This window comes from Bison bison, unplaced genomic scaffold, assembly GCF_000754665.1.
Source record: "Bison bison bison isolate TAMUID 2011002044 unplaced genomic scaffold, Bison_UMD1.0 scf7180017858048, whole genome shotgun sequence".
Lineage (NCBI taxonomy): Eukaryota > Metazoa > Chordata > Mammalia > Artiodactyla > Bovidae > Bison > Bison bison.
In genome coordinates this window covers 2,407,534-2,418,492 of record NW_011488621.1, presented here as the reverse complement: position 1 = coordinate 2,418,492, position 10,959 = coordinate 2,407,534, and the positions used below count along the sequence as shown (strand labels likewise).

At 36.8% G+C, this 10,959-nt stretch overlaps 1 protein-coding gene across 1 annotated transcript in view; it reads right to left on the bottom strand.

Moving 5' to 3' along the window:
- NBN (nibrin) overlaps positions 1-10,959 on the bottom strand; it is a 58,475-nt gene that overhangs the window by 44,003 nt on the left and 3,513 nt on the right. Inside the window, exons 4-8 of the mRNA XM_010862212.1 lie at positions 10,400-10,460; positions 9,222-9,352; positions 4,834-4,982; positions 4,241-4,400; positions 1,278-1,381 (exon numbers count right to left, since the gene is read on the bottom strand). Of these exons, the coding sequence (XP_010860514.1) occupies positions 1,278-1,381; positions 4,241-4,400; positions 4,834-4,982; positions 9,222-9,352; positions 10,400-10,460 (605 nt within the window). The remainder of the gene's footprint in view (positions 1-1,277; positions 1,382-4,240; positions 4,401-4,833; positions 4,983-9,221; positions 9,353-10,399; positions 10,461-10,959) is intronic.

Genomic DNA, 10,959 nt, shown 5'->3' with positions numbered 1-10,959 from the left:
TTTTGAATTGGTGTTGGAGAAGACTCTTGAGAGTCCCTTGGACTGCAAGGAGATCAGTCCATCCTAAAGGAAATCAGTCCTGAATATTCATTGGAAGGACTGACACTGTAGCTGAAACTCCAATACTTTGGCCACCTAATGCAAAGAGCTGACTCATTCGAAAAGACCCTGATGTTGGGAAAGATTGAAGGCAGGAGGAGAAGGGGACGACAGAGGATGAGATAGTGGGATGGCATCACCGACTCAACTGGTATGAGTTTGAGGAAACTCTGGGAGTTGGTGATGGATAGGGAGGGCTGGCATGCTGCAGTCCATGGGGTCGCAAAGAGCCAGACACGACTGAGTAACTGAACTGAACTGAGTTAATGCTTAATTTAAATTCGTAGTAAAATACTTAATTTACATAGAATTTTAGATTTTTTTTTTTAAACTTCTTCAAATCTGTTAGGTCGTTTAGACAATAAGCTACTGACATACATTTTAAGTATGTTCTTATGTTGACTAAAAACACTCACCATTTTATAGTGACCAGTATTCTAACCATGCAATCTGAAAAGAAAAATCACAAGTGTCTTCCTACCAAACCACCATTTATGTTACTGCAGATGTGATTAATGCAGTAGATACAGTAGACAGATCCTTAGTCTGGTGGTTTTCAAATTTAGCACAGCATCCAAAAAATTACGTAAATAAAAAAGCTATTATGAATCTTTCCAGATATTGCAATTAGTTACATTTCTTTTATTAAGCACCTATTACAATTCAGTAAGCTCAGACTTAGTGTATACCAGTGGTTAAAATAAATAATACTAATAATACGAAATACTTAAAACATTGAGCAGGACAGGTACTAGCCTCATTTTTCAAAGAAGGTAATAAGCTCGATTTCTAAGGCCACAGCACTGTTCATATTCTGGTCCAAGACTCCAGCTCTGTAACAGGGCTGTGGCACCTCACAATTTCAGGTGCCCTGCGTGCACGATGCCTGGCACCAGCATGTGTGCCCACTGGTACTACCTCGGGGTCATTACTATCCTTCAATATTTTTCTTTAAATGTTGGCACACATGTCATATCTGCTTCACCAAGATAAAGAACAATCAACAAAGAATTGCTTGGGAAACTTTCTGCAGATACTAACAAAAAAATTTCATTAATAATGCTGAACTGTAACGTTACATCCTGATATAATCAAGAAAGAGGGTATTAACCTAAATCAAGTCAGTGCAATCATATTTTATATGTCATATTTTGTTATATTTCAAATACACAATATACCTTTCAATTTCTGGAAGTTGTTTCTTGGACTGAACTGCTTTAAGAAATTCAGTAAAATATTCTGGTTTTACAATCGGACGCCCACAAATGAGTGCACATATTGTCTAAAAAGAAGAAAACATGTGAATACATATACTCATACCCTAGTTTTTTTTAAGTTCTATTTTTCCTTGCGTCGCTTTAAATTTTTAACGGAGACACAATCTATAAAACAGAAGTCAGTTCTGGGTCATGCCTTAGTTTTAGTGTACAAATCCCTATAAAATCACTTGATTATAAGAAGCTACCAATTACAATATATGAGGGGGAACAGACTGGGAGTTTGGGGCTGACATAAACACACTGCTATATTGAAAATAGATAACCTACTGTATAGCACAAGGGACTCTGTTCAATAATCTGTAGTAACCTAAATGGGAAAAGAATTTGAAAAATAATAGATATATGTATATGTATAACCGAATCACTCTGCTGTACAACTGAAACTAACACAACATTGTGAAATCAACTATATTCCAATAAATACAAAAATTAAAAATAAACTGTGGTAACCAAAATTCATGTAAGTTAAGATCCCTACAAAACAAAGGTCTATATGCTAAAAAAGCAGTAAGACCAGTGAAATAACAAACATAACATATGGGCAAATTCAAGTATCAATAAACAATCACTATTAAAGGTGAAAAAAAAGAAGTCACAAATTACAGTACTGATATAAAAACTGCTGGAGGCGGGGCCGAACAACATAACAAAATACAAGTCGATTTAAAAATGTATACCAATTACAAAAACATTAAAATGTATATCTTAGAATTAAGGAAATGTAACATCTACCCTAGAGAAGACAGTATCAAGAGATAAACATGAGATAGATCTTTCAGCCTAATTGCCTTTCAAACTGATTATATTAATAATTATGGAACAGTCTTTTTAATGGAAAAGGAAATAGCAACCACTACAGTATTCTTGCCTGGAGAATCCCAGGGACAGAGGGGCCTGGTGGGCTGCCATCTATGGGGTCGCACAGAGTTGGACACGACTGAAGCAACTTAGCAGCAGCAGCAGTCTTTTTAAGAAAGTATATAAAGGAATACCTGGTGTTGAACAAAAAGCTCAAAGTAAGTATACACAGGTGGAGTAGAGGAAGAAACTTCACCTAGCAGGTGAATCAAGCCATAAGCCTCAAATAAGTTATATCCACAGTTTGAGAAAGATTAAAAGATATCACCACTGGCAATGAAAATAAAGAAGATTCAGCATAATTCTAAGAAATAATCCAGCTAAAGAGCTTGTAAGTGTGCTTCTAATAAACATGGGGAATTACCTAAATGTGAGCAAGCAATTTAGGGTACCTCTCAAGAATGGAATCTGAAAGTTATGAATCTCAAATATGAATGAAATAATTGACTTCTTGCATGAAGCAGTAATGAGCAATTCAACATTGGACTGACTAAGCTCCAATACATGTGATCTTGGGCAAAGGATTTAGTTGCTCCAAGCCTCAGTTTCCTCTTTAGAAAATAAAAGCTGAACTGAATGTTTACGTTCCCTTTTGGTTCTAACATTCAATGATTTTAAAAATATAAACTAACCTGTAGTGGGGGACAATTTACAAAAAAAAATAAATACAGTGACAAATTTCTTTTTGGCACATGATTGATCAGAATATTGAAAAAGGAGTATTGCTCTACAAACCTTTGCTGGAATATACACAGTACTGTCTAATATCCAGGGACTGATGGTCATTAGCATCCCAGTCATTGGAACAGTATGTACTATGGTAAATGGAAGCTGGTTTCCCAGTCTGTCAAGTATCTTTCAAAACCACCTAACTGCCTTTGCTCTTACTTTATATCCACCAAGCAAGGGCTTGATTACCTACTTCATTTCTCACGGACCTTGGTATCTTTAAGGTGACTATGCTGGAGCCATATGTAAATATTCTGGTCACTATAAAGGTGTGTCTCTACTGTAAATTAATAAATGGACATTCTGAATTATGAATCTATTATCTGGGTTTATTACCATAAATTAGTACTCAAGAAGCTAATCACTCTGTTGAATTTATAAATCAATTTCATAAACTTACAAAGATGAAACAATCTCTGATCAGAGAAAACCCCACCAAAACACAAGTTTAACATGAGGTTCAATCTGAACAGCAAGGCTTTCTTTCTCTATGACACCTATTTAGCTATAACACACATATTCTAATTTAATTAATTATATAGCAAAGGATTTTTGTATCATCTAATAAAGGAAGCTAAATTTTTGCTGCTTTTCACCATAGATATAAGCCTAAAACAATCTCAGATTATCTATAGTCAAACTGTTGAAAGGAGACGAATCACCTCCCAAACTCATTCTTCAAATAGCTTTGGATTAACCAAATCTGATGAAGATGCAAAATCTGAAAACATACCAAAATATACCACTGTTTTAACAAATAGCATCTTCTAAAGGCTTATATCTACATATCTCTAGATTGTGACAATACATTAAAGTAATATTAAACTATAAAAAAAAGTTTTCGTGATTAGGGCCTAAAGCCAAATAAAAATTAAACAAAAGAGCATGAAACAGTGAGATATATCACAGACTAGAGGAAGAAAAGACATAGACTGCCGACTTTGAAGATGGGCAGTTGATCTCTAAATGCTTTGCTTTTAGACTGAAAACATTTCTTGGTGAAAGGACTACATAAGTCATTTAAATGCTAAATCAAAATCTGAAATATAATTTCATGTGCTTTTTGCTTGCTTTAGATAATAAACAGTGTTTCTGAAAAACCATTCTTAGCCTATATGGTAGGTATGGGGTTGTTTGGCATATACATATCTACAGCCAACAGTTCGGATAGTTTTAAAGTAAATGACTTTTAAAACATTTTTGTATAATGGGTAAATGAAAAAACTTAAATTCACAGAACTTACTTTAACATAATCACAATGCACTGAACTTACTTTAATGGTAACTTTAACTGATACCATGACAAGATGAGTACATTCCTCTGTCCAATTGTTTACAGTAAGTCCTCCAAGTTGCAATATGGCATGACTTAAAGCAGTTTTCCCAGAGACATCTAAACAAGAAGAGCATGCAACCAAAGGTTCATACTCTACTCTGTAAATAAAAATGTTACATAAATTTATTGTATAGTGAACTCAAGCTCACATCACACACTGTTATTTTGATTTTACGTATTACTATACATTCCAACTTAGCTCCAACAAAACTATCAGTCTTAAGTTGCAATTAAAAAAACCCCAAAGATCAAAAGCTTAACATTACACTTTGACCTATGCAGAATCAATCAAAAGTAGCTCCATCAAGATTCTCAGGGCCCACTCAAAGTCTCATTCACTCTTTGTCAATTCTGTATGGTGAACAAAATGCACTAACCACATACAGTGCGAAGTTCACTACTATCCTACTATGCTAAGTAGGATCGAAATAGACTAGTTCCAATTTATTATTTATAAATATCCTTTTCCTTTAGAATTTGATTGGGCCAAAATAAAGTTGTCCATTTTAATATCAATTTCAAAATTCTTACCTGAATTTACTTTCAAACACTCCAAAGGTAACTCTATCCCCTGACTTCAAAATTTGAGAAAGACCATTCTGCATTTTCTCCTCATTAACAAAGGTACCATACTTAGAATTATCTTTTATTGTCAATACAGGAATTTCATCTGTTTGGCTCTAAAAAAAAAAAAAAAAATCAATAAATAATTTAAAATCTCTTACTACTGCATAAATACTATTCCTAGGGGCAAAGGTTTCAAAGAAAAGGTTGGTAACTTTTGGAATAGGCGATAACCTCCCAACAGAGTACATAGCACAGTTACTGTTTTGGTTGCAAGCAAAGAAATGATTACTCAACTAGCAATTAAGAGAAAAATGTCTTACTTTCAGAATCATTCATCTTAGAACATATATTTTCTTTATTTTTGCTAGGTCAGTGGAGATTTTCCTGACCTCTCAATTTGAGGACTATCTGCTTTTGTATAGACTGTTTCACATATAACATGACAGTTTCATTCCTAAGGTTTTTGTTTTTTTTTAAAGTATTATCAAAATCACATAGAAAAAAAAAAATCAAGCCAATGAGAAAAGGCTAGAGTGTTTAACTTGAAGTAACGATTTTTTCTTTAGGATTTTTAACAATAATGCTTTTTTTTAATCTAGAAGAATATAGACACAAAACCTAAACATTACTGAACAGATCCTGTTTGCTGATACACAGTCTTACCTCAAAATAGTGGTTTTTCTTTCTTCATTACCACAAGCATTACCATGAGCTCAGCTCTTGTATAGCTATATATATATATATATATATATATATGTTTTTTGGGCTGGTTTAATTATATAGCACACCAAAACAAACTCAGTCATTCAAAGGAGCTGTGGGGCATATACACCAGCTGTTTTCCCTAGTAAAGCAAATCATTCTCCCTCTGAAAACCTAAGATATATGGCAAATAAGAGTGTTCATATGGCTACATAACTCTTTAAAGGAGGAGTCAAGAGTCCATTCACTGCTCTATTTCCAGGCTTTGGCACAGTACTGACACACAGTAAGCATTCAATATGTGAGTGCTTACGTACTGAGGCGGAGGAAATGGCAAACTGCTCCAGTATTCTTGCCACAAGAACCCAATGGACAGCATGAAAAGGGCAAAAGATATGACTGAGAAGATGAGCCCCTTAAGTTGGAAGGTGTTTGATATGCTACTGGGGAAGAGAGGAGGGCAATTATTAGCAGCTTCAGAAAGAATGAGGCAGCTGGGTCAAAGCAGAAATGATGCTCAGTTGTGGATGTGTCTGGTAGAGAAAGTAAAGTCCGATACTGTAAAGAACAATATTGCATAGGACCCTGGAATGTTAGGCCCATGAATCATGGTAAGTAGAAGTGGTTAAGCCGGAGATGGCAAGAGTGAACATTGACATCTTAGGACTAAGTGAACTAAAATGGACGGGAATGGGCAAATTTAATTCAGATGACCAATGTATCTACTACTGTGGGCAAGAATCCCTTAGAAAAAATGGAGTAGCCATCATAGTCAACAGAAGTCTGAAATGCAGTATTTGGGTGCAATCTCAAAAATGAAAGAATGATTTTAGTTTGTTTCCAAGGCAACCATTCAACATCAGAGTACAACAAGTCTGTGCCCCAACCGCTGAGGCCTAAGAAGTGGAAGCTGACTGGTTCTATGAAGATCTACAAGACCTTCTAGGATTAACACCCAAAAAAGATGTGCTTTTCATCACAGGGGAGTGGAATGCAAAATAGGAAGTCCAGAGATACCTGGGGCAACAGGCAAATTTGGCCTTGGAGTACAAAATGAAGCAGGGCACAGGCTAACAGAATTTTGCCAAGAGAACACATTGGTTATACCAAACTCCCTTTTCCAACACAAGAGACGACTCTACACAAGGACATCACCAGATGGTTAATACCGAAATGGACTGATTATATTCTTTGCAGCCAAAGATGGAGAAGATCTATATAGTCAGCAAAAATTAAGACCTGGAGTTTACTGTGGCTCAGATCATGAGCTCCTTACTGCAAAATTCAGGCTTAAATTGAAGAAAGTAGGGAAAACTACTAGGCCATTCAGGTGTGACCTGAATCAAATTCCTTATGATTATACAGTGAAAGAGATGAATAGATTCAGGGATTAGATCTGGTAGATGGAGTGCCTGAAGAACTAAGGACAGAAGTTTGTAGCAGTGTATAGGAGGCAGCAACCAAAACCATCCCAAAGAAAAAGAAATGCAAGAAGGCAAAGTGATTGTCTGAGGAGGCTTTACAAATAATTGAGGAAAGAAGAGGAGCAAAAGGCAAAGGAGAAAGGGAATGATATACCAAACTGTATGCAGAGTTCCAGAAAACAGCAAGGAGAGATAAGAAGGCCTTTTTAAATGAACAATGCAAAGAAACAGAGGAAAATAAAAGAATGGGAAAGACCAGAGACCTCTTCAAGAAAACTGGAGATATCAAAGTAATATTTCATGCAAAGATAAGCACGATAAAAGGCAGAAATGCTAAGGACCTAACAGAAGCAGAAGATTTTAAGAGATGGCAAGAATATACAAAACTATACAAAAAAGGTTTTAATGATCTGGATAACCACAGTGGTGTGATCATTCACCTAGAGCCAGATATCCTGGAATGTGAAGTCTAGGGGCCTTAGGAAGCATTACTACAAAGCTAGTGGAGGTGAGAGAATTTCAGCCGAGTTATTTTAAGAACCTAAATGATGATGCTTTTAAAGTGCTGCACGCAATGTGACAGCAAATCTGCAGAACTCAGCAGTGGCCACAAGACTGGAAAAGGTCAATTTTCATTCCAATCCCAAACAAGGGCAACGCCAAATAATGTTCAAACATATGACTGTGTTCATTTCAAATGCTAGTAAGGTTAAGGTCAAAATCCTTCAAGCTAGGCTTCAGCAGTACAAGAACCAAGAACTTCCCATATGTACAAGCTGGGTTTAGAAAAGGCAGAGGAACCAGAGATCAAACTGCCAACATTCACTGGATCATACAGAAAGCAAGCGAATTCCAGGAAAACATCTACCTCTGCTTCAATGATTATGTTAAAGCCTTTGACGATGTGGATCACAACAAACTGTGGAAACTGTTAGAGAGATGGGAATACCACACCACCTTCCTATCTCCTGAGAAACCTGTATGTGTTTCAAAAAACAACCAGACATTAGAACCAGACATGGAATAACTGACGGGTTCAAAACTGGGAAAGGAGTACAAGGCTGTATACTGTCACCCTGCTTATTTAACTTCTACAGAATACATCATCCAGAATGTCAGGCTGGATGAATCACAAGCTGGAATCAAGATTGCCAGGAGAAATATCAACAATCTCAGATATGCAGATGATACCACTCTAATGGCAGAATGTGAAAAGGAACTAAAGAGCCTCTTGATGAGGGTGAAAGAAGAGAGTGAAAAAGCTGGCTTGGAACTCAACATTCAAAAAACTAAGATCATGGCATCTGAACCCATCCTTTCATGGCAAATGGAGAAAAAGTGGAAGCAGTGACAGACTTTATTTTCTTAGGCTGCAAAAGCACTGTGGATGTTGACTGCAGCCATGAAATTAAGACGCTTGCTCCTTGGAAGGAAAGGTATGACAGAACTAGGCAGTGTATTATTGCAAAGCAGAGACATTACTCTGCCGACAAAGGTCTACATAGTCAGAGCTATGGTTTCTCTAGTAGTCATGAACGGATGGGAGGGTTGGACCCTAATGAAGGCTGAGCACCAAAGAACTGATGCTTTCGAATTATGGTGCAGGAGAAGACTCTTGTGAGTCCCTTGGACTGCAAGATCAAACCAGTCAACCTGAAAGGAAATCAACCCTGAATATTCATTGGAAGGACTGATGCTGAAACTCCAATACTTTGGCCACCTGATGTGAAGAGCTAACTCACTGGAAAAGACCCTGATGCTGGGAAAGATCGAAAGGAAAAGGAGAAGGGGACAGGAGAAGATGATATGGTTAGACAGCATCACTAAGTTAACGGACAGGAATTTGAGCAAACTCTGGGAGACAGTGAAAGACAAGGGAGGCTGGCATGCTGCAGTCCATGCGGATGCAAAGAGTCAGACATGAGTTAACAACTGAAGAATGACAACAACAAAAATCACTCAGTAAATGTTCAAGTAAATATAAACGTGGTCTACTTCATTGAGTTTCTAAATCACTAAAGCCAACAGTAAAATACTGAAACAGAAACTTCAAATCTCAAAATAAACAAACACCACCAGTACCACTGCCAAAACACATTTAGTTTTGCTAACATTTAAAGAAAACAGTTCTATAAAATGAAAAGTCTCCAAAACTCTCTCTTACATATACACCAAGGTAGTCTTTTGGGACTTCAATTCCCTTACTGTCAGCAAATAGTGACTTACCAGGTTGGTTACAGAAAAGTTAGCGGTTAATGTAGCATGATTTCGACTGATGGACTGATCATCTTCAATTAGAATGCCACAGTTTTTTCTTCCAACAATGTACTCAACACCAGTCAAAAGTCTGTATGGTTCTAAGAGAATTTTTTTAAAAAGTAAATTTACAGATATACATATACATGTATATACATAAATATGTAAGGAGATATAGGTATGGCAAAATTTAAATATTTTTATTTCGCTATTTAAATGCTAATAACCAACTTTATGTAAATCAACCATGTTTTCTATTAAAGCTTCATTGAAGGAGGCAAATCTAAACAGAATGCTCCACCACCTTTCTAAAGAGAAAATAATTTTGAAAATTGTCAGTGCTTGCCCAGATTAACTTATAAATTTAACGCATTACTAAATGAAATCAAAATACTCTTTGGCGCTTGATAAACAAATTCAAAATTCCGTCAGAAAAATATGTGAAAAACTGTCCAGAAAAATGTAAATATTTGGGGAACTTTCTCTACCAGGTGGCAAAATATCCCACAAAGTGATAGCAGTTAAAAAGTATGGTATTGGATGAAGAGTAAATAATGTAGATCACTGCAAGAAAACTCCAAACCAGGTTCAAGTGCATAATTTGGGGAATTTTTTTATGTTAAAGGTAACTTTTAGAACAATGGGACAAAGTTATTAAAAAATTTTGTAAATCACAAATTGTTGGTGGAAAGGCATATATGTTGAAGACTAGTAGACTTTAGTCTGGGACCACTGGAGTGGTAGGGTGATTAGGGCAGCTAAATTAGACAAGAGTCCAGGTAAGCCTTGACCAGACTTAGATTATATTTTGTCAAACAGATTTTTAACCTAGAGTCGAGTCTTTCAACAAAAAACTTTTGCGGTTGGTTTAGTCACATTTTTCCTAGAAGGATGGCACCCCATAGCTTCCATTACATTCTGAAAAGAGCTCAAGATCCTTTGAAAGTTAAGAATGCTACCCACTGGCAGTAGGGACATTTTTCTTCCGCGAACTCAAAAAGCTAGCCATAGGCTACAAATGTTAATGGAAACTTGTCCATCACAGTTTGTTCTATCTCTGCAATGCTCCAAATCCACAAAGCGCCTTATCTTTGAGTCTTTATAATATTTATTACTTACAGTATTATTACAGTATTTATTTTCCATACCATTCGTTTGGCCCTCTCCATACTGCCTTACACTGCCGGTCCTTTTAGCTTCTACATAGATCTTTTTTTTAAATCACAATGTAAACTTCCTAAGGGCAAGACCAATCACAGGCTACACCTGCTTAGGTACCAACTAACAAGTGCTTACACATTCCAGGCAACCAATTTACATGCAATTTCCATTTTCCATTGCCAGAAATGCAAAAGAGGAAAAAACAAAAAACTTTCTCAGTTCTGATGACAAAAAGGTAAAAAAAAAAAGCTCGGAAACAAAACCGAAACTGTTTTCCCGTAGCTGCCATTGACACGTCATCTCCGTGGCTCCCAACAAAAATAAACGACGTGCTCAAAACAGTGTCGCCAAGTCCTGCAGCCTCTGTCAAGGTATTCTGGGCGTTTCCTCAAAAGCTTGAAAACACTAGCTGTCACAACAGGGTACCGGCCAAGGCTCAATGGAGCGCATCATCGAAGCCCGGCTCCGAGCCGGGGCCGCCAGGTGGGGCGGCCGACCGGACGGAAAGGACCCGGGCGGTCACTGAGCGGCCCAGCGCCCCACGCCT